This window comes from Mauremys mutica, chromosome 1 (assembly GCF_020497125.1).
Source record: "Mauremys mutica isolate MM-2020 ecotype Southern chromosome 1, ASM2049712v1, whole genome shotgun sequence".
NCBI classification, from domain to species: Eukaryota; Metazoa; Chordata; order Testudines; family Geoemydidae; genus Mauremys; species Mauremys mutica.
Window position 1 is genome coordinate 55744804 of NC_059072.1, and position 27468 is coordinate 55772271.

Sequence of the window (27468 nt, forward strand, 5' to 3'; positions counted from 1 at the left end):
TTTTTTGGAATAACCACATTCATGTACTCTCCGCCTCCCCCCCTTTTTTTTTAACTTTTGTGTTTTACTACTGGAAGTCTGTTGTGAAAATAAAAAGTAGTGTGTTTTATATTTCTTTTGTATTTTTAGGATGACTATCATAGAGTAGTTAATGTTGCACCCAAGAAACCACCACTACTAGATAGACCTGCAGAAGGAAGTTACAGTAGATATGATGATTATAGTCATGTTGACTACAGAGACTATGAGGAGGGCCGCAGTTTTGCCCATGAACGAAGAAGTGGCCCACCACATAGAGGGGTATGTAACTTGATTTTTCTCCCATGAACATATTGCTTGTCTTTTCATTCATGCTTGAATCTGTGTGCACAATTAAAGAGACATTGTCATCTCAAAAATAATTTCTCCCTAAACATTTTTCAATATTATTATAAATAATTAAACCAAAAGGGCAAAGGAAAAAAACATTTTTAAAATTAATTAATTTATTATTTTTTTGCTTTTGACAGTACTTTGTGTGCAGTCATTTTCGCTTCTAAGTATGTCGTGATTGCAGGATAATGACGCTACATTCTCATGTGCCTGCACTTCAGCAGCTACTCTGGGAGTGCACAGCAGTGCTGTATCCCTGTCTGTTTGGGTAGAACACAAGTGGCCAGAAGCCTTGTTGGTCTTTCCTTTTCCTTGCCCATTCTCCTACATGGGTTTGAGGTGGAGAGCTTATAAGTGGTTTGGAGAGTTCTTCCACACATCCCAGATGCTTATATGTGCAAGTTAATGGGCTCAAGTAAATGCAGTTCATTTCCTGGCACTTGTCCATCTATCCTTCTGATTTGCAAGGGCAGTAATAAATAGTTGAATTCCATGATATGAGTCACAATCATGTATGCCTGCTCTTGTGCATACAAAATCAGTGGTCATTTCTGAAAATCAGGTACCTTCCTGTCTTGTTCAAAAATTTGAAATATACAAAATTTCAAACTAGCAATTTTCCCATTATTGCTAAGATGGCACAATAAAGATTACTTATTGTTGAGACTCAGTCCTGATTTGGATTTAATATTGTTACTTTTCACAGTATATAATATTACAATTTTTTGGTGTGAAGAGAGGAGAAGAATGTGTGTATGGGTGGTCTTGAAGAAAGTGAGGGGGGTGGGGAGAAATGGACAAATAGCAGGAGAAAATGTCTCAGAAAGATTTTTAAAAATTCCATCCTATAAATTTATTAAATGCTTTTGTAACGTGGAAGATAGTAACCAAGTTTTATTTATTCCTAATTGTATCATACATCTATATTGTTGAGGTATCGTTAGAGGAGGTTTGGGAACAAACTGATAAATTAAACAGCAATAAGTCACCAGGACTAGATGATATTCACCCGAGTTTTGAAGGAACTCAAATGTGAAATTGCAGAACTACTAATTATATCTGTAACCTGTCGTTTAAATCAGCTTCTGTACCAGATGACTGGAGGATAGCTAATGAGATGCTAATTTTAAAAAAGGGCTCCAGCGGAAATTACAGGCCTGTAAGCCTGACTTCAGTACCAGGCAAACTGGATGAAACTATAATAAAGAACAATATTATCAGACATATAGATGAACATAAATTGTTGAGGAAGAGTCAACATGGTTTTAGTAAAGGCAAATCATGCCTCACCAATCTACTAGAATTCTTTGAGGGGGTCAACAAGCATGTGGATCAAGAGGATCCAGTGGATATAGTGTACTTAGATTTTCAGAAAGCCTTTGACAAGGTTCCTCACCGAAGGCTCTTATGCGAAGTAAGCTGCCACTGGATAAGAGAGAAGGTGCTCTCATGGATGGTAATTTTCTAAAAGATAGGAAACAAAGGGTAGGTATAAATGGTCAGCTTTCAGAATGGAGAAAGGTAAATAGTGATGTCCCCCAGGGGTCTGTTCTGGGACCAGTCCTATTCAACATGATAAATGATCTGGAAAAAAGGGTAAACTGTGCGGTGGCAAAATTTGCAGATGATTCAAAATTACTAAAGTTACTTAAGACCCAGGCAGACTGTGAGGAGCTGCAAAAGGATCTCTCAAAACTGGGTGGCTGGGCAACAAAATGGCAGGTGAAAATTAATGTTGATAAATGCCAAGTAATGCACATTTGAAAGCATAATCCCAACTATACATATAAAATGATGGCCTCTAAATAGCTGTTGCCACTCAAGAAAGAGATCTTGGAGTCATGGACACATCCACTCAATGTGCAGTGTCCATCAAAAAAGCTAACACGGTGCTGGGAATAATTAAGAAAGAGACAGATAATAGGACAGAAAATATCATGTTGCCTCTATATAAATCCATGGTACTCCCACATCTTGAATACTGTGTGCAGATGTGGTCGCCCCATCTCAAAAAAGATATATTGGAATTGGAAAAGGTTCAGAAAATGGCAACAAAAATTATTAGGGGTATCGAACGGCTTCTGTATGAGGAGATTAATAAGACTGGGACTTTTCAGCTTGGAAAAGAGACGGCTAAAGGGAGATATGATTGAGGTCTATAAAATCAGGACTGATGTTAGAGAAAGTAGATAAGGAAGTGTTGCTTACTACTTCTCATAACACAAGAATTTGGGTCACCAAATGAAATTACTAGGCAGCAGGTTTAAAACAAATAAAAGGAAGTATTTCTTCACCCGATGCACAGTCAACCTGTGGAACTTCTTGCCGGAGGATATTGTGAAGGCCAAGACCATAACAAGATTAAAAAAAGAACTAGATCAATTCATGGAGGATAGGTCCATCAATGGCTACTAGCCAGGATGGGCAAGAATGGTGTCCCTTGCTTCTGTTTGCCAGAAGCTGGGAATGAGCGACAGGATCACTTGATGATTACCTGTTCTGTTCATTCCCTCTGGGGCACCTGGCACTGGCCACTGTCGGAAGACAGGATACTGGGCCAGATGGACCTTTGGTCTGACCCAGTAGGGCCGTTCTTATGTTAAACTTCATATAACCATCTCCTCTTCATATGTTGTAGGAGGAGCCAGGATACAGATGGCCAAGGGAAGACTATTCCATAAGTCGACAGCCCGAGTACAGGTATTAATGTAATTTTATAAAATGAATCCCTTTTTGCATTCAGTGCCAACTTTTTAAAAGATGTATACTCAGTAGAGTCACACTGAACTGGGACGTTTCCCAGGAAACGGCTAAGAAATGTTAGTCTAAAGATAGTAAAGGATGATAATTGCTTCTTAATTTGGGCAGTGTTGCATAAATTCTCCCTCATGCAAATCTCTGCAGAACCTCACTGTAGGAATAGCAAGCTATGCTGCTTGAGCTACCAATCTATTGCAAGCAGTAAACTTTTGGGGTGTGTTTGTATCTCAACTTCAAATCTGAATGTTCCATCAATTGCCTTGTTAAGGTCTCTGCCCCTCTAACTGTCCATGTTTCCTGTCTTTTCATTTGCTAAAGCAGTGCGAGAAGCTTCTTCCCCAGTTTATTGTCCCATTCCTTGTTCTTTAGGTTTATATATATATATATATATATATATATAAAAAAAGTAATTTGTGTAATTAGGAATGTGTGTGTTTGTGTTTCTATAAAAGTTGTATCTAAATCTACAGTAGACTATAGAAAAGTTAAATGAGCATTATCAATTCAGCTAACTTACACTGTTAGAGTTTTATATCAAAATTGTATTTCAAATTCCTTTGGAGTTTCTCTTGTGTTGATTGGGTCAGAAGAATTTGCTCCCAACCATATATATATTCTGACGCCCATCTCTTCTGAATTCATAAGTTTCAAGGCACTCCGAGTGGGGGCCCGCAAGGATTCTAAAAACTAATACTGGCCACTCGAGGCTTGTATTAACTCCCAAGGTTGCAGTTTCTCGCTGACCTTGGATGGGTAGATGCTGCCACCACCCAAATGCAATAAAAACCCTTTGAAACCAGAAAGGCGCACTTGGGAATTCCTTCCTGTGGGGTACCCTCAAGCCCTTTCACCTGCCCTTCGGGGAAGAGCTGAGAAAGAAAAACAAAGGAAATCAGCTGTTGCCACCAGCTAATTAAGCAACATATGCACAAACCTCTTAAAAACACAAAAATCCAATCCTGTTCTTAAAAAAAGTAAATTTTATTAAACCCAAAAAGAGAGGAAATACATTTGGAACTTAGGCTTTTTGCTAGATCTTAAAAGAAACAATTACAAAAATTAAGCATCAAGATAGCTCTTTTGAGGTTCAGCTTAAAGGTTACAAGCAAAACAAAAGCATCTGGGGTTAGTACAGAGGAGTCCACAAGCCAATAAGAAATAAAAGAAATAACCATAATTGTGTCTTTCTACACATTCCCTAATTACTTTAATATTTGGGGTTTCAGATAAGTAGGGTTGAGGTATGAATTGATGCTTTTTCATACCATGTTTTAAAGCTGCTTATAGCATTGCTGCTCTGTGTCTCCGCTCTCCAGAGAACAATAACAACCAGACAAAGGGAAAGTTTATTTTTTTCCCCCCAATTTTAAAAAGTTCGAGCCCTCTCATTGGTTCTTTTCATCAGGTGACCACTGTCTGTCTTTTACCTAGCCAGGGAGACTTTTTAACCCTTTACAGGTAAAGCAAGCAGAGAACAGCCACCAAGAGGGACTTTATAGCTAACTGGCTGGCTGGGTGTTCATAAAAGGGAGCTTCCCCCTGCCCCCTTCATTTATCACAGTAAGGTTACTGCATGAATATATGCACATGGTGCATGTGTGCTTGGGATACAGAAACAGGGAGAACTGTTCCTATTGTACAAATTCCACAGTCTGTAGTCTGACTGACTTATGTCTGAGAAGTGTCTTTGAAAAGAATCATCTTCTTCAGTTTCTTAAACTATTCTTCATTCTAATACTTACTAGGAATAAAACTCTCTTGACAGATGTTAAATGCTAGTATTCACAGTGTCTTTCATGTGTTTGATAACAGCTTCGTTCATAGAGAAGTGCAGTAAATATTTTTATTCTAATAGACTGCCATATGAGAAGTAGACCCATGCTAGTAGAATGTATGTGGAAAATAACAGGCACTCATTGAGATGTTTGCTTGTTACACTGTAACAAACAATAACACAAGTGACAAGTTTTTGAGACCATCAGTACAGTTAAAATGAATATTTTAAAAGAATTAAATAGTAATGGAAGGAAGGCTGGTATAGTAGCAGTGCAGTGGTGGTAGCCTGGGACTCAGGAGACCTCGGTTTAGTTCCCTTCTCTGCCACAGACTTCCTGTGTGATCTTGGACAAGGCACTTAGCCTGTGAGACTCCAATCCCCCTCTGTAAAAAGGGGAAGTACTTCCCTATATCTGAGCGGTGTTGTGAGGATAAATACATTTTAAAAGATTGTGAGGCGCTTATAATACCATCTAAATATAAGATAGATGTGTATTTCTTTGAATAGTAGGACTTAGACATTGTCTGATTAATTACATCATAACATAATTTAACTGAAAAAACAAGTTAATACCATAAGGATTTTTCTGCACTACATTCAACTTTTCCCCCTAAAATTTCCTACCATTGCTATCCCTACTGCAACTCCACTAGTAGTTGCAACAGTAAGAAGGCTTTGGAAAGTCTTCACTGAAGATAGTAAGGCATTGGTTAGAAAACTGAATATGAAACATTTTGTTAGCACTTTACTGTCTTTACTTTCTCTGCTATTTTAAAAGAACTCTACTTGTTTAAAGCTGCAAAAAGAGATTGACTTAATGTTAGGCGTCTTGTTTTATACAGAGCAAGAGTGGCACCCAGTGGTGAGAAAGATTTACTAAAGGAAGTGTTTGCTTTCTGTGTTTTTTAATATTTTCTTCTCTTATGTTAAAAGATGTAGGGCAAAATGTGAACTCAGGATTGTCTGTTTTTTTGTTTGTTTAATAGTTCAGTTTATTTATTTTGATAAATGTTTGAGGGGTTAATTGCCCTATTGTAGAACTTCATTTAGTGATGTTCTGTTTACTAGGGGGAAATAGATTTCATCCATTGACAGAACCCCTATTGATCAGAAGTTTGACTGTTTTTGTACACATTAAAATACGTTTGTGGAGAGGAACATAGGGAAATTTTAAAAAGTTGTATGTGAAATATTGTGATCATCCTGCTGAACACAGTAGTATCTTTTCCAAGCCTCTAAAGTATTAGTAACTTTTTGCATCTCATTCAATAATGAACTTTGTAGTGTCATTCAACAGAGAAAATCAAAATGAAAAGTATTTACAATGTATGTTCCTTTTATTTAATCCTTTCCTTTTCTAAAAATATAGAGCATAAAGACTTTATGGAGGATTAAATTAGAAAACATTGACTGTACAAGGACGCAGGAAGATACACTGGAGTCTTCTTCTTTACGTTTTGTAAAATATAGGCCCTTTTATTTGGCAATAAAGAGGGGACATTAAAAGAAAATTGATTAACGTTAACAAATGAAATAAAAGCAGGTTAGACCAACACCTCTCAGGGATGGTCTAGATAATACTTAGTCCTGCCTTGAGTGCAGGGGACAGGGACCAGAAGACCTCTCGAGGTTCCTTCTAGTCCTACGATTCTATGAAAAGCAGTTAAAGTGAAATAGTAGCCACTGTGACTATATGAAACATGATAAAGTATAACAAAAAGATATTCAGCACTTTTTGTATATTTAATAAGATTTTGTATTTATTATACCTACTAAAGACATTTTTCCTAAATGAAAATACCATTAATATAAAACACTCAAGAATCTTTTCAGTTTTTTTTTTAAAACTGAGTAAGCAGCACTAGATGAATGGATGGAGCAGCAGTCATGATACTCAGTTTCTTTTAGATGGGTAATGCCATTTTTCTGGTTGCTACGGTTTCCTGATTGCTGTTATGTCTCTATCACCAGAGTAGCTATTCAAGTCAGAATATATTGTAGAGGGCAGTTTGCTGATTTCCATGGTAGTGTTTCTGGGGAATGTGGAATCAATTCTAAATGTAATGTTCAAAGCAAAATTTTAAAATGTAGTAATGTGGCAGTTCAAAGAACTTAACTTTACAAGAAATATATAATTCAGCTAAGTACTAGATTTTCATTTTATTCAGTCTTGATTTGCTCAAAATTGTGAGGGCTGGACAGCTGACTTCTTTGACAATTACACCAATTTTCAAACACACAGAAAAGACTTAATACATGTATCCTTTCTCTATTGTCTTTTGTTTCCTTCCCAGAGCTCTCATTAGCGCTTTTCCAAATCTGTAAATAACTAATCATTAGGGCTACTTAAAGACTGGAAATTATTTATTGTGAAAAACTTGGAATGAAATGAAAATTTTTCATTTTGATCAAGATGTTTCACAGATTTCTTTGATTTTCTTTTTTGTTGGCGAATCTATTTCAGGCAGAATATTGTTTAGTTTCAAATCAAATGAAATCAAAACAAGCATTTTTTTTGTTTTCTTTATTTGGGGGCGGGGTGTTCTCTACTTTCTCTCTTTTGGGGATTAAGAAAGAAAGGATGGGAGCAAAAAACCCAAACTGAAAAATATTCATGTTGGTACCATTCTATTCAAACCAAAAACCCAAATTAGTTTCCTATTTTGTTGGAAAATCAGAAAAAATTGAATGTCATGAAAATTTTTCTTTAAAATATATGTACAATCCAATAAGCCATTTTTCATTTTAAAAAAAAGACTAGTTTTGCTCACCACTCACTATACCTGCTTTCACAAATGAAGACTTCATAAAATTTGGACTTAAAAAGCCACTTCAGAAGCAATGATGCATATCATGTCACTGGGTTTACATTGATTTTGAGTTGAAAAAATCTTGGTTTGGAGAAGAATATTTTATTAGTGAAAATATACTGTCTTTTACATATTTTGCAAAGTTACCAGCTGCATCTTTGTGCTCTATGAGAATATCTCGTTGATCCAATACTTAATTATTCACATTTGTTACATTTTCTGTGTAAAATTAAATGTATTCAAGGGAAATGGTGGGAATAGAACTCAGAATTGTCCCCAGCACTCCTTGTCTCCTGTTGTTAATATAAATTACTCTTCACTTAAGTTATAAAACTTTCAGAACTGATGTGAGCATGGGATAACTCAAATCACATGTTGAATTGGTACAGAGCTTCATATATAACATTTATAGATTGCACCTTTGATTTGGTTTAACTAACTCATGAACAGATTCAACACATGTACAATTGCATGTGTTTTGTAAATAGAGAATTATCTTCACACCTGATTTCTGGTTTTTATATGCGTCTGGCCCCTGATGATGTGCAGAGAAGTGAAATTTTAAAAATTGACATGGAAGGGAGGCAATAGCTCAGTGATGAGTGGTCTTTTGTACAAAGATCTAAAGATATATTTTATTCAATATTGAATAGTATACCAAACTCACTTGATTCAAAGCACATTCAATTGAATTATATTTTATGAAACATAAGATTGCTGGAAGGGGTAGGGAAACAGTGGTCATGCATGTTGAAGTTCTCCAAAGGTATAAATTTGTGTGCATATGTATATGTGTGTGTGTGTGTGTGTGTGTGTGTGTGAGAGAGAGAGAGAGAGAGAGAGAAGGGGCCAGGAGGGTTAGTTTGTAATTATGTAGTTGGAGAAATTATTTCCATATGAAATACTTAAATACTCTTGGATATTGTTCAGATTAGCCACACTGGGTTGTAATTCTTCAGGCTGTCCAAAGCATTACTTCATTCTTATTTGCAGCCAAACTGAATTCAGTGCATTAGAAATCACACACATGAAAGTCATGTGTGATAGTACTTGGCAAAATGTGGTATTCCATCTTTTTATAGTCTTCAAAAAGAAATTGCAGATTGTCAGATTTACAGATATAAAGGTTTTTTAAATTAATTTTACATTTTATAATTGATACAATCAGGTAGGTCATATCCGTGGATAATATACTATATGAATTATCCTTTGACTCGCTATACACTCTAGAACATCTTTAGACTTCTAAAAAGTATTATTAGAGTAGAAGTTTTGGATCATTTCCCCTCTAGGTTGCTGGGTTGGATGCAGCTAATCTGTTAGCAACGACTTTCCTAACAGTACCTATCTGATGCCTTTTTGGTGGTATATGTGAAATGAGCAAGTGGTCTCAGTCCAGTTCTTAGCAGTCATGTATTTTTGTGCATGTAAACAAATCCACCAATTTCTCGGAGGTACAAAAGAAATTTTGGTAATGGGAAATAAAAAGACCTGTGTATTGAAGGCAAAACAAAAATTATTTTTTGGGAAAACGCTAAAACTTCATTTTGAATGAAGTAGTGAATAGTCTGAAAGCAGCGGAAGTTCTCCTATCAGTCCTATATTTGTATTCATTATTCTGTTTAATAAATGCTACACAGAAATACTGTCTTTCCTCTGAATATCTTATATGGCTTTACAGACATTAAGCTTCCACGTCTCTGTGGGTAATGAAGTGTTGTCATCCCCATTTTACATATGGATAAATGTAATGGACAGAGAGGTTAAAGGACTTGCCCAAGATTACAGAGCAAATCAGTGCCAGAGCTTGGAATAGGAATACAGGAATCTTGGCTACGAGACTCTTGCGCTAACTGCTATAAACACAGTCTAATATTCTGTTTAATGACACATCACGTGCTTGTGCTACATATAATAATATGAAGTACCAAAGGGAGTAGTCTAATCGTATTGCATTAATAAAAGTTGCTTTTTGGTGATATATTAAACAGAAGCCCCTGGTGAAAGAGTCAGACAGCTGTCCAGATGAAAGGTAAAGATCTTATGAAGTTTTTCTCTCAATAAAACATACTCTTAATATCCAGGATATCCAGGATTATATTTGAACTATTTCCAGTCACTTCATAGGCCATAGCAGTCATCTTTATCTATATAATTACTGTACTACCAACATTTAACTAAATGGGGTAAATTTTAAAGTGTTACAGTGTAAAGATTTAGTTGTGGGCTCCCACTGATTTTAAATGAAGTCTTATAGCTAAACTAACATACAATGTGTATAAAATGTACCCCCGTCTGTAAAAATCTAACATAACAAGAGAGTAATATTGCATTTATTTGACTTTCAACATTTTACAGCTCCATTTTTTAAAAATAAATTTGTGTGCATCAATTATTTTTATAATGTACTTGTTTTTTCATATTAATTTATAACACAAAATGTAATGTTGCAGAGTCTTCAGGTTTTGGATTTAGATTTCCTTCCAGTGTAAACTGATCTTCGTATTGCTTATAGAGGAGAAACTTAGCCAGGAGGATTTATAGAATGGTACTAAAATGTTCATAAGTCTGCTGTGTTCTGTTGCAGTTTTTGGCAGGTCTTAAGGGACACTGCACAAGAACCTCTTTCTTCCAAAAAAAAAAAATTATACATATATAATACCAATAAGGCACTTGCCCAAAGAAAATAATCTTACTTTTGACAGATATTGAAAAGTGTAGTTCCAACCGTATGCATCAGGCCAGAAAAAAATAAAAAAATAAGGTGAGCAAACTTATTCATGAATCTGAAAAGTGGTTTTTACTTTTTCCCCTCAAAAAAGTTTTGTTGATAAAAATGTGGAAAAAAAACCCCTTTCTATTATTCATGCAGTGAGAACAATTAGGAATAATAGTGTATAAGCTTATATTTAAAATTTTAGTTTCCTTGTATAATACAACTCTGCTAGATGCATTAAGTGTGTATGAAAACAAGTCCTTGTCTGAAAAGTATAGAGTTCTCTCTTTAATTCAAGAGACATATTTTGTTAGGAATGATCTTGCTGACATGTCTCTTGGCTTCTGATTTCTTTTCTTGGGAGATTTAGTTTTTAATATGATAAAATGTAACATCATACTATTTCTTCTCCAAAGATTGAAATCTAACTAAACTTCCTATTTAAGGCGCTTATCCTGAAAAGGCTTATGCATGTGCTTAATTTTACACAGTCAGTAGTTCCTTTTGAAGTCAAGTTATAAAATGAATCATGTGAATTAAGTGTTTGCAGGATTGGGGCATGAATAAATATCGATAGACTTTCAGCATAATCTTGTTTGAAAAAAATGTAGGTCATAGTTTATCCTTTAAATTACATTGTACTGTGTACTGTGAAGACATAGGTAGTGACTCCATAGTCAAGCCTGAGTCTGAACTTTCGTTATTGGGTTTCTTTTCAGGACCCCCTCCCTTACTCCAAACAAAAGTTTTTGAGAATATTGGCTTGTTTGTGTGGGATACTTAAACTAGGGTGAGATTTTTAGTTTGAGAATTTGGAAGGCCCAGGATTAAAAATGTTTGTTTTCTACTTGATCAAAAGTTACTTTTCTTTAAACTTTTTCCCGCAGTGACATAAGCTGTTTTGGCCCATGTGTTCTTAGCTGGAGTAGGTTTTTGGAATTCAAAACTTTAGCCACAGAAGTGGCTCTTTACGTCTTTTGAATAGAGTAGCTTTAAAATGCAGTGTGTCTTCCAGGGAAGAATTATTTAGGAATCTTAACCCTTATGGACAGGTGCCATAGAGAGTCAAAGGATAAGGTGAGATGAAACTAATTACATTATCCTAGTGTGGTCATTCCCCATATGCTTAATTTTAAAACTCCAAGGAGTTTTATTGGGAGCAAACTAAAATCCATAGAAAATCCAACCAACATTTTTGTTCCTGTTGACCCCAGTTCATTAGGTATTATTGTTACTAAGAAGATCATGTCAAAATGTATTTCTGATTGCATTTTATTTTGGTGTGTCCTGGCTGGCCTGAAACTAGAAGGCCATGACAAAACTTCATTGATTCATGGTGAGGCTAGCCCCACTTTGCCTCAGGGATATCTCCATTGCAGACATCTGCAAATCCCATTTCCACACCTTTACAAAACATATTGCTTGGACTCATCCACCAAAGGAATTCCATTTTGGATTCTCTATGTTCCATAATTTTTTTAAGGTAAGAGACATCAAAATCTCCCGCCCCTCTTCCCCCTTAGAGTTCGAGAGGTATTTTAGTCTTTTATTTTTAAAAACTTTGTCTTCACCTGGCTTGGATCAACTTGTTATTGCTTCTCATTACAGCTTTATTTCATTTTCTTTTGGGACAGTTCTTGAACTTTTTTTTACCTGGAGCAAAAATCCTGCAAACATGTTCTCTTTAGAGAACAGATAATTACTTCTGCTTCTCTGAAGAGATCTTGCAGAATTCTCACTCATTCATCCATATGCTTCCTCTCAGAGTTTGGAGCTTTCTCTTGCACCTCCTTCCTCCAAGCCATATTTTTGTTCTAAGTTGATCATCTTGAATTTGCTTTTGGGGTACTTTGTTGGTTGCACAGTTGAAGGAATTGCATGGAAGGTGCAGATGGCAATGTTTATAACAAGCAGGGGGTTGAGTGCAACAGCCATGAGTAGGGAATCTGGCTTGTGTCCTCTCTTGCTGCCTGTGCCCTCAAAAGTCAAATATATGTAAGAGTTAGGAGAGTTCTGAATGTATACATGAGTTTGTTTTGCATATAGGAACTAAGACCCAGGAGTAAAAAAAAATTGGGCAGGCTGGTATCTTCAGAAAAGCATAATTAAAAGTAAACGATTTCCTCATTTGGTGAGTCAGTGTCATATTAATTATTGTATCTTGACCACTTTTTCCCTCAGCACACATTTGCAATATTGTCAGAGATTTTTTTGTGTAGTGAATCACTGAAAGAGTGGAGTAATGTAATTTTGTGCTAATCATAATTTGACAGACTTTCTGTTGTATAAATTATTAATGTAATACAATTTATAAAAAATCCTTTATGTATAAAGATAGTAAATTGTGACTTTTTAAAAACATTTTGGCTGTCCATTAAAATATATTCTGGTAAATCCACGTAAACCAAAATTGTTTCCTGTCACATGTGGAGGCCCTGCTAATGGTAAACCATCTGAATAGCAAGGCAATGTACTATTCAAACGGAAGAAGATTAAGGAAGAGAGAAACAAATTCTTCTGTTACAAATGAAAATAGAAATCTCCCCTCCTCAGCAACACTCAGCTATTGTAACTGATATGTAAACTTGATTTTGATCCAAGATAATGTCAAGTTTTAACAAGCGATAGCTGGTGGGCTCAATAAATGTTTGTAGGCACATATTTTTTCTTATGCAACCACATTTTGTGTATTGTCTCATATTTGTGTATAAAAAAGAACATTAACTTTTATATATTTTTAAAATTACAATGTTATGAGTATGAAATTAATTTATTGCTACATTATATTTTTCCAATGTCAACTTGATATCTTAAGTAAATCAATCACTATTTTGAACAGTTTATAATTACTCTCTATGTTTGAATGCTCTTTTTTGTTTTGTGTTTTTTGACTGGAATTGTATATACATAAAGAATGTTCTTGAGGTTATATATATTATTGTCTGTTAGTACTGCACCATTACATATTGAAATCAAAGAGTATCCTTGAAAAGAATTTATGTACTATACAACGCCACAACTAATATCCTATTTCAAAGAGTTTTTAAAGAAAGCAAGCCCATCTGGGCGCAGTTTCTTAGCTGTTAGTGTAGTCTGGAGGCATATGGTCTGACCCCAGCAAGTTAGTACTCCTGCCGGAAATAATGGCAGGAAGTTTTACAAGAGGAACTCCCATGAGTTGGAGCCTGATTATATTGGGGAAACTTCTTAGTGAACCTGTGGGGAAAACAGTTATATACCAGGCAGGCAGCAAAAGTCTCCTTGATGCAGTGTTGAAGACCAGATGACTGTTGCTGAATTTGGCAAATAATTTTAAACTGTTTCAACGCCCAGTCAATAGGAATCTGAGAGGAACAGTAGAGGTCATCACATGAGGGAGGGTTGTCTCCATGGGAGTTTATCTTTATAAGTAATGGAAGTTACTTATAAGCTGCTTTTCTGATACTATCCCAGGCAGTGTCCTTTGTTTTAACACTATTAAAAAGTGTCTCAGTCCTAGCTCACAGTATTGCTCCTTGATGAATTTGTACTTCTTAAGAAGTTATAATTACACTTTCAGTTCTCTAAGGAGGCAGAGTTGCCTATCCAGTGTGGTTTTTTTTTTTAAATTGAACCAAATTGAAATTGAACCAAACTGTAAACCATTTCAAGCCAGGGAGTGCTGCTGCATCCCCAGCACGCTTATTTTTAGATCCTATGTAGATCAGCTGTGGTAACCAGTAGTTTCCTTTTTGTTGCAGATAGGGTTTGATAATTTTAGTGTATGTGAGAGGATAGCTGATGTTTTATGTTAAAGTGCAACTGCATATTGAAGCCACAATGTATAGCTGTGCTATTAACATGGTTGTAGTTAGGCATCAACTAGCTGTTGCAAACTTCTTTTCTTCCTGAGGTGTTCAACTAACTTTTTAAAAGTTCTGGACTGAGTTTAGTCACGTAATCTGCAGATATTTTTGGGAGGTGAGGGAAGGGCATAGTAAATCAAAATGAGTTTTGTTGGTTTATTACATTACAGAACCGCCATGTAATTTATGATAAAATTTGGCACAGTTAATGCCCAAGTAAGGCCTAGGATTGCATTAGTGGGGGTATTGAAGTCAAGGTTGGAGTACAGTGACTGGTCTGTGTGCTAAGGTTGTGGAGAAACTGTCATTCACTATATTTATTTCTAGACAGAACTTTCTTTAAAGGAAGTCTGTCGTTACCTGTGAATGTACATAGTTTAGTCAGAACATAAATTTCATACGTTTTATTAAGGTATTGGCTTTGTGCAAATGTTAAAATCACTCTAAGAACTATTTTGGTCTCTCTCAAATCTCATTGGTAGTGTTATTTTGTTAAATTAGTTGTATAAAACCTTTCTTGAATGCTCTATTTCCATGACCCCTCCCCCCCAAGTCATTAAGAGTTAAAGGCACTCAGACCCTGACAGGATTTGTAAAGATGTTTTATAATAGTTAGGTCCTGCCTATCCTAGCTAGATAAACTATGTTAACCACTTTCTACCAACAAATGTATTCAAGCAAACACTGTGTCCAGTGCAATGTAAATAGTCTAAAATCACAGAAGATGTTTACATATGTTATAGTGGTGATGAAAATCTGATCAAACTGAAATGAGCTAGGAAATTTTAGAAATGAAGCTACTCCTACATTCACTCATTGCACAGTTATGGGCTTTAAAGATTTGGTTTCTGTCCTAACTCTTAGTTTCTGGCTTTGTAGTAGATAATTAGTTGATTATAATCTCCTATCTTATTGAGCAAAGTGCTTTACTTCCTATGCTAGTTATTCAGCATGATATAGCATCGTTATTCCCAGAGATGTGCTGACAACATTGAATACCACATAAAATATATTTAATTTCAAGTTGCATTAGAAGTATAGGACCAAATCAAATAGGAAAAGAACTCTTCATTTATCAGAAAGCAATCATATTTTACATTTATGTAACACTCTTCATCCTGAGGAATCCAGAGCACTTTAAAACTGTATATTTAGGCAGGTATATGTACATGCATGTGCACACAGAGAGAACATCACTGAAATGCAGCAAACTCTGTGGTTGCAAGGTAGCAACCAAATAGCACTGAACACATCGAATGACAATGTTAAGGAAACATTTTGACCAAGGACACTGGAGGAAACAACTATAAATATACTATAGAATCTTTAAAATACATACAGAAGAGACAGGACCTCATTCAAAATAACTCCGAAGAAAATACTGCATGGAATTCAATTCATGTACTTTAAAAGAGTGAATGGTTGAATACAGCCTTGCTGGGAATTGAACCACTAGTAGTTCTTTGAGTGGTTGCAGACATGTATTCCACTCAGATGTGCAGGCGCCCAGCACACTGAAGCTGGAGAAATTTGCTTAGCAGTACCTGTCAGGATAGCACTTGCTCCCTCTGACCCCTCCCATGGCTATATCAGGATGGTGACATCCTGTACCACCTCAGTTTCTTCTCACCACCCCCGGCGTGAGTCAGAGCTTTCTGGGCTGCATTTTCCTCACAGTTTATGCAACAAAGAGATTTTTGTGGACTTTGTATATAGTTTAGCTTAATAGTTGCTGTTTTTTAGTATTACCTGATACTATGCCTTCACCAGGTTTCAACCACTGCCCTTATTGCAGGGTAGCTATGCTGAGTAACGACCCCTACCCTTCTTTTTTTTTTGGTTGTGACTACGAGAGGGGCATATTAAGGAAAAATGTTCAAATTGTCATTCCTTTAAGAAAAGGAAACAGGTTGCTTGGGATCTGCATTTGAAACCACATCTCCTGGAAGAAGCCATTAGGACAGATTCAGACCTGGGGCCTTCTGCAGATTGCCCATCTCATCAGTTGTCAGAGCTGGTTTTAGACTCTTCTTTGAGAAAAAGCAACCGTTCCCCTTCCTTTGTTCCCCCTAGGAATAGAACTCATAAGACTAATCAGAGCCATTCCAGGACTCAGGTGGATTCTTCTTCATGGCTCTTAAAGTGCCCAAGATGGAGCAGGGCTGTCTGTCTGCTCTCTGGTACAGAGGCAAGATCAGAGTGGCACTGTACCATCAACTCTGGCACCGTTTGTTGGATGGCTGTCAGATCTGGTATTGATGTCAGTTCTAGCACTGACAGTTTCAACCCACCTCACTTATTAGACAGCAACTGATTTACTCTGCCTTTCTGTCCCCAGTCCTCCTCTGGAGTGGTGCTCCTACTGATACTGGCATGTTCTTCTTCAAGTGCTTGTTCATATCCATTCCAGTTAGGTGTGTGCACGTGCCACGTGCACAGCTGTTGGAAACTTTTCCCTAGCAGCTACCTATCGGGCTAGCTGTGAAGCCCCCTGGAGTGGCTCTGATATGGTGCTTTATATATGACCTTGCTGGCCCGACCCCCCTTCAGTTCCTTCTTACCGCCAGTGACGGTTGTTGGAACAGTCGTCTCTTGCTCGCAAGTGCTCCACTAATGCCTAGCTCTTCTACTTATCTTTGTATAAGTTACCCATTGTTAGTTAATTGTACATCTACCAGGGCCACTTATAAAGCAAAATGGAAAACCTTTTCCAATCTGGTGCACCCAAAGGAAGGTACTCCCATGCCAGGCTTTGATCCCGTGCATCCTGGATTATTATTAAAAGACCAGCGCCTGGCATTCGGTGCTCTCAAGGTCCACCTTGCGGCTATCTTGGCGTTTCACCCGGGTGTTTCCGGGCGCTCGGTGTTTGTGCACCCTGGCGTGGGACGTTTCCTAAAAGGATTGGAGATTGGTCCACCTCGCGGCTATCCTGGCATTTCACCCAGGCATTTCCGGGCGCTCGGTGTTTGCGCACCCCGGCATGGGATGTTTCCTTAAAGGATTGGAGAAGATTCTTGGCTGCAGAACTCTGGTATTGCTCCTGACATACAACAGACCATACAGGACTTACTGTTTGTTGGACTATTTGTTTTCTGAAAAGACAGATGAAACATTACATTCGTTTAAGGACTCCAGGGCCACTTTACTGTCCTTAGGAGTTTATACCTCTGTAGTTCTGAGGCACTATTATGGAGGTGAGCACCAACAACAGCAGTTGAGCAAGTATTCCCAGCAGTATTTCAGGCAGCCTCCTTATTCAACAAGACAATAGGATTTCTCCAAGAGAAGACCCAAGTCTCACAGGAGAAGGCCTTCTGGTTCCAATTTTAACCAGCCAGCTCATCCTTTTTTATGCTGCTGGCAAGCAGTCAATTTGACTCTCCCCTTGAGGACAGCATACCAGTTATCAACCTTCAGGCTATTTCTCCTCCATTTGGGGACAGGCTGTCCCTCTTCCACAGTGCTTGGAGTTCAGTAACATCAGGCAAATGGGTCCTAAGCACTGTGAGATTGAGTTATGCCATTATGACATTCTGGGGTGAAATCCAGACCAGTGAGAGGCTGTTTCACCCTTGCCCAGCAAAATTGGGTGTCTCACAGTGCTTTGGTGCTGTAGCTCACTTGGGCAGCTCACAAACTACCTTCCTCCATGTAGAGAATACCATGGCATCTGTGTATATTCACAGCCTGCCAGTCACACATGAGTTACACTCCAGCTTCCACAAGAATTGGTTACCACTTGCAGGGTGACCCCAACACATTCCCACTCCCGGATTTTCCTCCAAAGTATGTGTTCTACACTGTCCAGCCCTCTTCTGGATATTCCGGATATATTAAGGGCAGGCCTACCTAAGGGCAGGGGTCGAACTAGGGTACGCAAGTTAAGCTACGTGAATAGTGTAGCTGAACTCGAAGTACCCTAGTTCGAACTACTCACCCGTCCAGACGCCGCGGGATCGAAGTCCGCGGCTCCAAGGTTGACTCTGCCACCGCCATTTGCAGTGGTGGAGTACCGGAGTCGACCGGAGCGCGCGGGGAGTTCGAACTATCGTGTCTAGATTAGACGCGATAGTTCGAACTCCGAGAAGTCGAACTCACCGCGTCGACCCAGCAGGTAAGTGTAGACTAGCCCTAAGAGGACCAATATACAACAGTTTGCTACCCTTAAATGGAGTTACCCACACAATTCATGATACTGAATTCATTTTGGTTAAAGAGTGAAACTAGTTTATTTAACTACAAGGAGATAGGTTTTAAGTGAGTATAAATATAAGGCATTACAGTTAGAAATGGTTAGAAGAGAAATAAAGATAAAAAGCTTTCCGGTGCTAAAACTTAACAAACTAGACTTGGTTCAAGGAGAAGTCCCTTATCACATGTTCCCAGTAACATTACTGACCAAATTCTCAGGCCGGGATCTGCTCCCAAAGTCCAACAGTCTTTTGTCATCTTAAGTCAAAAAGAGTTGGTTGGGGAGAGATAAATTGGGGCCCTTCATATTGTAGTCCAGTACCCCCTTTCAAATGCATTTTCCTGAGGGTTATCCCTTGATAAAGTTCATTCCCGCACTGAGGCTGGAATTTTAGAGTCTCACGGTGAAACAGGTTTCATGCTGCTGTTAACGAAGATGCAGTTCTGTTTGTTCCTACCCCGTCTTCCTTGCCAAGGAATGCCCATCAGCTTTGACACCTGGCTAGAGGCATCAGCTTGTCTTTTGTCTTTGAGAAACTGATTTTACCCCTTCCCCAGACTTGTCTGGTAAACTCTCTTTGGTCATGATTTCATAATTTTATGTATAATTTTACTACAAACATGTCATCTTGATATTAACCAGTGAGTTATTACTTTTAATTTTTATATTTATATTAAAATTTAATATTAATTAATTTTCAGATGTTACATCACAAGGTATATTTTGTACAAAGATTATTACAATAGTGCATAGAGTGTGAATACAGGGGTGCATGCTGACACAGCCATCCATTTCCCCTCTTTTATGCCCCTTTTCAGGGACCCCTCTGAGAAGTGTCTGCTTCTTCAGCAGATCTCTACATGTTTTGAGAGCTGCAGCATCAGGGAAAGGGGTTCTATTCACAATATTTCCTGATCCCCAAGTTCAACAAGGCAGAGTGAGACTTATTCTTCGAGTACTTGCTCATGTCCATTCCACGTTAGGTGTGCGCACGCCACGTGCATTGTTACCAGAGATTTTTCCCTCAGTTGTACCTGTTGGGCCAGCTCTCTAGCACTTTCTGGTATAAGGTGCGCTGCCGGTCCCGCACCGTCTCAGTTCCTTCTTACCACCCATGATGGTTGCTGGACTGTCTCCTCTTGCTTCGATAAGGCAATTCAGTGGTTTCTCTCTGTTCCTAGTTTAGTCTATAGTGTAGTTTTAGTGTATATATTGTAAATACTTTTTGTGTAGGAAGTTAGTACCCCCCCAACTTATTGTTAAGAAGCTCCCTTGCCCCTGGGGCTGGACATGCCCCAGTCTCCAGGTTTCAAACCTTGTGCCTCCTGTGGCAAGGCTATGCCTGTGAGCAACCCACCTTCCAGTTGTCTGAAGCATCTGAGAGAATCTTACGTGAAAGACTGCTGCCAAATTTGTCAGGACTTTAACCCTCACACAAAGAAGGACAGAGCAATCAGACTTAAGGCTGTCCTAATCCAAACCACCCAGATTCAGCACTGAGCACTTCAGCCTCAGTGTGAAGTGTGCTCTGGCTCCACGTGCATGCTGGCACCGCTCTCCATCCCTGATGCTGAGGAAGAAGCACAAAAAGCAGCACACCAACAGAGGGCACTCGCTGGTGCCAAAGAAAGGCAAGCAAAGGGAAGGCAGTGGAGTGCAACCTGCGTTGGGCCACTCCCCCAGCCCCATGGCAGCACTGTCGACTCTCCTGAGACCATTGATTCGGGTGTGGGACCCTCTGCTGATGCCAGAAAGTCATCGTGGTGCCAATGGCATTGCGATGCCTTCAACTATGGAGGCCTTTGTAGTGACCAGAAACTTATTGTCACCCCTGGTCCCGCTGACCCTGTTAGATCAGCTGACTGCTTTGTCGTCCTCGAGCAGGAGAGAGCATGGTGCGTCAAGCTCCTTCCTGGCACCAGGCCCACCTAGAGGCAAGCTGTCTTCTGCGAGGTCATCCCTAGACCACCACCGGATTCTGGACCCTCGGCACTGAACAGAGATAGCGAGAGGTACCACTCTCCCCGTGGTTGCCTAGGGAGGATTCTTCATCTGAGTCTGATGTGGAGCCCTATGATCAACCTAAGGGCCACCAGTATCCATCCTACATGCTGCCAGACCTCAGTGTGAGTCCTCCCCACTGGTACCTAGCTAGGAGGACAGTGGCTTATGCAGTGTCCATTCTGGAACCTCCCACTGTTCATACTTATACTCATACCGCTCCTCCGTGTTTGACACTGGATCCCCGACTCCGGTACCGACTCCAGTACCAATTTACAGGACATGGCCCCTATGGAGCTTATTGAAGCTGGAGAAGAGGAAGAAGTTCCTCCTCCCCAGATGAGGCCATCTTGGGGCCAAGCAACTCACTTCCCCAAGATGGCTTTAGGGCTCATCAAGAGCTTCTGAAGCGGATAGCAGCTAACCTGGGGTTTCATATTGAAGAGTTCAAGGAATCATCTCACAGCCTCATTGATGTTCTGGCTGCAGCAGCTCCATCTAAAGTGGCCTTACCCATTAATGAGGCAGTAATGGGGCCGGTCAGAGCCCTGTGGGAGACCTTATCTTTTCTTCCCTCCTCTTCAAAGAGGGTAGAGAATAACTATTATGTGCCAGTCAGTGGGTGAGTATCTACTCTCACCCCCACTCCAGGGTCCCTCGTACTGGTGCTAATGAAAGGGACAGACAGGGCCAGTTGAGCGCTACCCCCAAACAGAAACTGGATCTGTTTGCTAGGAAAGTTTATTTCACAGGTGGTCTGCAACTACGTATCTCAAACCAGCAAGCCTTACTGGGGAGATACGACTACAATTTGTGGGAATTCTTATCCAAATTTAAGGACTCCGTGCCCCAAGACTTAAGGCGGGAATTCTCAGCCCTCTTAGAAGAGGGAAAAACTGTTGTCAGAGCCCATCTGCAGGTGGCACTAGATGCAGCAGATGCGTCGGCCAGGACAATGGCCTTCACTGTCATCATGAACAATGCTCTTGACTGCAATTCTTAGGACTCTCTCAGTCTATCCAGGACCTCCCTTTTGAAGGGTCCTTACTATTTTCAGAGCAGCGCCCTGAAGGACTCAAAGGCTGCTCTCAGGTCCCTGGACCTCTGTGCGCCGTAGGGTGACCAGATGTCCCGATTTTATAGGGACAGTCCCAATTTTTGTCTTTTTCTTATATAGGCTCCTATTATCCCTCACCCCCGTCCTGATTTTTCACACTGCTGTCTGGTCACCCTAATGCATCGTCCACTTTAAGGAATCACTTCGGGCCTCAGCAACTGCCATGCTTCTTGGCTTTGCCTCTAAGACAAGACTCCTTTAAGAGAAAAGGGAGAGGTTACAAGCGCTGTCAGCCGGGGTCACGTAGGTATTCTGGTGGACCCAAACAGCCTTTTGAAGGTGTGCCTGGGTGCTAAATATGTTGACGAACGGTTATACCCTGCAGTTTTCATCCACCCATCCCTCCCCGGCCCCGGCCCTCTTTAGGGACCCTTCTCATGAGCAACTCCTTGCTCAGGGGGTGCAGACCTTCCTACAGGTGGGGGCTGCGGAGGAGGTACCTTGAAACTTGAGAAGGAAGTGGTTTTACTTCTGTTATTTCCTAATCCCAAAGGAGGCCTTCATCCTATCCTGGACCTGTGTTGCCTCAACAGATATCTCAAGAAACGGAGGTTCCGCATGGTCTCCCTGGCCTCCATCATTCCCTCTCTGGATCCAGGGAACTGGTATGCTACAGAAGATTTCTCAGGTTTATTGTAAAACAGACTTATTACCAATACCATGCCTTCATCAGATGCCCGTACCTTAATGAATGGCTGATCAAAGGTCATTAAGAGGCTCAAATAAAGAATGTCATCAACCTTTTCCAAGCCAACTTCTGAGCACGGGGCCTGTTGATAAATGAGCAAAAGTCTACTCTTATTCCAATACAGATAATAGAGTTTATTGGAGGAGTGCTCAACTTGATTCGGGTTTGTCTAAAGCTACTGGGATAAATGGCTGCGTGCACGTATGTGGTCCAGCATGCAGGACTACGCCTCAAGCTCCTGCAGAAATATCTAGCTTCAGTTTACTCCCCAACATACACCACTTGGACTCGGTGCCTACTGTTCCAACCCTTGTTTGACTGTTGGAAGGACCCACAGTTAGTAATGATGAGTCTCCTTTGTCTCCCCCTGGCCATCAGCGTTCCTAGTCTCGGACGTATCAGACCTAGGTTGGGTACCTCGACAGCCTCAGGACTCAAGGCCTGTGGTCCCAGGAAGAACTCTCCCTGCACATAAACATTAGGGAGCTCAGACCAGTCTGCTTAGCTTGCCAAGTGTTCCTTCCTCTGAGTGCAGGCAAGGTTGTACAAATTCTGATGGACAACACAGTGTCCTTGCTGTGTTCTACATCAGCAAGGAGGGAGGAGTTCATTCCTCTGCTTCCTGTGTCAGGAGGCCGTCCATCTGTGGGACTTCTGCATGAAGCACTCCACCCAACTCCAGGCTTTGCACCTTCTGGGAGCCTGGGATTCGCCTGCGGATCACCTCAGCAAATCCTTCTTCTCTCACCATGAGTGGTCCCTTCCGCCAGAGGTTAGCATGTTTATCTTCCAAAGGTGGGAGTTTCCTCAGCTGGACCTGTCCGTGACCAAGCAGAACAGGAAATGCCAGCAGTTTTGCTCACTGAGAGGGCACAGCCTAGGCTCCCTCTCCAATGCATTCCTGCTTGCTTGGACAGAACTCCTACGTCCGCATCCACAGAACAGTTACAGTACAGGTAAGTAACCATCTTTTCCAGATGGTTCACCTTTAAAAAGTATATGAAATTAAAGAGTGGTTCTTCTAATTTATAAAAAGTCCATTAGGAAATAAGAAAAGAGATAAAACAAACGATAATGGCAAGATTTGAATCTGTCAAAATAATTTATCTTACAAACACATTCTGTAATTTAACATTTGGATTTTGAACCTTTTAATTGACCAAATTAGATAAGTCAGCCACAGGAACAGAGGTGGTTAAATCAACACATTCTATTAAGTTCTTTCCCTTCTTTTGTCTTTCATCTGGTTAGTATATATTCTTGTAAGAATAACTTTTACATTGATTAGATTGATTGATTGAATTATAATAACATGGCAAGCAGTGACTTTGTAGTTAATGGCCTGTCAGCATTTCCATTTCAACACTATTCTTTTCAGGAGAACTGTAGGAAGCTCAGCTGTAAAAACTCTGTGTATAGAAACACAGCAGTACATGGTGGATGGCTTGAGAGGACACTTCTTTTCTTCCCCATCTCTTGCCATTTCCCAAATTGATTCAGTAGCTTTTTAAACAAAAAAGCTTACTGAAAAACTTAATTTCCCAAGAGTTACTTTCACTTGCACACTTTGTATTTTATGGTGTTCTGCTGTCCACTAAAGCTTGCCCTCTATTCATGGTGCTAGATTCCTGTATATACATTGGCTTCCTTTCCCCTCCCCGCTTGATAAAAATAAAATAATTTGTAACTTGTAATAACTTGTAAAATAACTTGAAAAAATTGTGTCACAAGGCAGCTTCCTCTGGATTCTTTCACGTAGTCTGGCTTTGGGGCATCGGGTGAGTCAGGAGTAAGAACTGGGAGTCCTTCACCAGATGTGCTTTCTCCCTCACGCTCTGCATTAGGTTTAGAGCAGTCTGATCTGCTGACTGAGCTCTTTGGAGAAGAGAGAAGAAAAAACTATTTTTCTAGTATGTCATCACTATGGGCAATAGGCTGGAGGCAAAATTTTGTGCCTTCTGTTAATTTAAAACTGGAATATTCTGTGGATTCCATATATGAGGCTCAAAAACTTGAAATTGACTTCACTTTGAATTTTTTTAGGATTCAGTTTGTCACTCTTGTATTGAGTAGTACCTTACTCTACAAACAGTCTAAATGATCTCAGCTACTCACAGGATAATGTGTAGTCAAGGATGCGGGCAGCACAAAGAGCCTCCCAGGCCGCCCATGTGCCTAGGGGCCACAAGGACCTGGCGGCCGCTTCTGGGAGCCACACAGAGCTAGGGCACGTAGGGAGCCTGCCTTAGCCCTGGGCCACCGCTGCGCTGCCAACCGGACTTTTAACAGCCCGGTCAGCGGTGTCAACCGGAGCCGCCAGGGTCCATTTTCAACCAGGTGTTCCGGTCAAAAACTGGACGCCTGGCAACCCTATGCCTGGGCTGTTATTTTTTATTCTTTGTTCTTCTATACCACCCCACACATTTGGCAGTAGATTCTCCTGTCAGCAGATGGAGACAGAAAACAAGAACTTATGAGTTACAACACCCCTTTATGACTTGTCATCTCAGATTCCTTCTCACTTTGCTGTTTCCAACAGGTGGGATAGCTACCAAGCTACCTCACTGACAGGGCCTAGAAAAGGGAGAGGATGTTTTCACCACAGCGAAGTACAAACAGGAATAACATGCTTTCCAATTCAGTTTTAAGTGTGCACCCGGTCTAGTTATACAGTCCTAGAAAAAGGATATCCAAATCCTCCTCATGTTGTCCTACTCTTCCATATTCCCTCTCATTGTGATGGTATCAGAAAAATGCTGGCAGGTCTGGCAGACTTTCTACTGGGTGTTGGTGTACACAATGGCAAATTTTGGACTTGGTACAGTGACCTGCACAGTGTACAATGGCTTGCACAACATGGAAATAAGAATTAAAATGTAACTTACTCATATATTTTAAATGTGAAGTCCACAAGAGCAGTGCATATTGATTATCTGTGTGGCTCATAATCAAATACTTGTTTGCAGCCCTCTTCATGTGAATTAGGGAAACAACTATAAAATAATTGATAAGATTAAACTAACAAGACTTAGTACGTGAATTTTATTTGAGCTAACGCTGAGCTAAGCATCCCTAATTTAAATACTGTAAAAAGTCGCTTGGCTATAAAACGTTGCTGGGCCAATTGATCTGAGAAGTCTGTCATTGTTTGTAATCTTCAAGAGTTCAAATAAAGGTCATTGGGACCAGATGTATAGTACAGTAGAAGATACATGAGTATGGAATTGATTAAGATCTTAGGAAAAAACAAAGGATTATAATAAGTAAACTGAAGTTGGTGATTTACTTCAGTATACATATTGATCTGCACACTTCGTTACCAGGAAGATTTACTGAGTTTTGGGAGAAATACTAACATATCTGGATCCCTCTCCTTTATGTTCTGATTTCATTTTTCTGAGACTTGCAAAATGTTGGAGGAGAAGGAGTTCTTGATTCTTGAACTTTTTGTGTGGGTGTTTAAACTATAAAATGATTACTATGTGTATTGGGAAGCTCAGACTTATGAGGTGTAATGGATTTGATGGGATGTTTTGCATTTCATCTGAGTCAAGCTCCCTGTTATGCTTCACTGCTAATTCAGGCCATGTTCTATGGCTGAGAGACACACGTCTTCCTATCAGAAAACCCCCTTCATCTTGGGGAAACTGCACAGGGTCAGGAACCAGGAGACTGAGTTTAAATCTTCCTCTTCCACTCTTGACTACTTATATTTATGTGCATATTATAGCCTTATTATTGAGGAAAGCCTTGTAACCATACCTCGAGTACCCTGTTTTTTTAATTAAAAAAATAAATATAACCCCATTGTTTTTAATTCACACACTGTAGAAATATCTTTTAAAAACAGGTGTTGCAGTTAAAAAGAAACACTGTCCATTCTGACATGACATGCAAAAAACCAAGAAGTACTCCACATTTTGGTCACTTGTTATACATATTGATGGCTTGTGTCACATTTGTGTGAAAGTTGGGAGGTATAGTGAGGTGTAGTGAAACAATAAACATTTGTATATTCACATCCCTTTATTTGTTCAGGATGGAAAAGTATGTTACTTGCTCGTGTCTTTAACTCTGAGTTAAGGTTACTAAGCTGTGTATATCAGCAATGAAACCCTTAACAAGCAAAGAAAAAAGCATTTATATGATAAAGCAGCCCCTCTGAATTCCACTCACCAATTCCTCGTCAGCCTCAGTTATCTTCCTTCCACCGCACAGATCTTCACCCTTATACTGGACAACTAACATAAGCTTTGTTTATAGGTATTCACGTTAATTCAGTGGTTTGTTATAGCTGAGCTCTACTCCCTTCCAAACCGATTTCCCACTCCCACATCTCCTTTCACCCCCATAACCTATCTAGAAGGCTGCTTACAGCCCCTTAGTTCCCAACAAAGCTGCTGCATGATGCTCTGGGTAAACCAACATCGGGAGGGTAGGGCATGAGCAGGCATGGTGGAGAAGAGTGGTGTGATTGGAGATATGGAGTGGATGATTTAAGGAAAGGGTGTGTGGCAGTGGTGGTGGGGCTAGGTGTGGAACACATGGAGCTCTGTGTGGGAGCCCAGTGGCTCGGCACTATTGGCACTTGAAGGCCTCCCCTGATGCTACCACCCTTCCTTTCTCTGTGTGTGTGTGTTTTTGTTTTGTTTTTTTGTTTTGTTAAAATGTTGCCTCTAGTAGTCAAGCTGGCAGTGATAGATAACTTACATAGCTGACAGAACTTCAGCGAATCTGGGGTATCTCAGTTAGTTTGACAAATAAGGGAATAACTGTGTTTAATTTTAAAATGTGAAGAGTGACCTATGGCCAAGATTATCAGAATGTGTGTGTGAAGGTTAGTTTGTGTAGAGATGAAAATGTCAATACACTGTTTTAAAATATTACATAGAAAATTCATTTGTACTCTGAAGTTATTTGTGTCAAATATGGAGATTAAATTCAGTCATTAAAGGGATTTTAGTCCTGCATTAAAGTCCCAATTCAGCAGAATTTGCTGAAATGTTGTCTTAATTCCTGAGCTGGAGGCATATGCCAGAGTATTCACATTGGGGAAGGAATATGTGTTTGGAAATAAATAAATAAAAAATTGTTTGAGCAGTTGAGTTCAGTTTAACAAGTTTAGTTGCATTAATAATGTGATCAGAAGTGTGAAGTTATTGCTCTATGGTTCAGAAATTATTTTAT

At 39.6% G+C, this 27468-nt stretch overlaps 1 protein-coding gene across 7 annotated transcripts in view; it reads left to right on the forward strand.

The window, feature by feature from the left end:
- The window catches only part of PPHLN1 (periphilin 1), a 156554-nt gene that overhangs the window by 26438 nt on the left and 102648 nt on the right, over nucleotides 1-27468 (forward strand). For all 7 annotated transcript variants that reach the window (XM_045032006.1, XM_045032016.1, XM_045031981.1 and 4 more), the window contains 2 exons: nucleotides 130-300; nucleotides 3011-3072. In XM_045032006.1, coding sequence (XP_044887941.1) covers nucleotides 130-300; nucleotides 3011-3072 — 233 coding nt within the window. The remainder of the gene's footprint in view (nucleotides 1-129; nucleotides 301-3010; nucleotides 3073-27468) is intronic.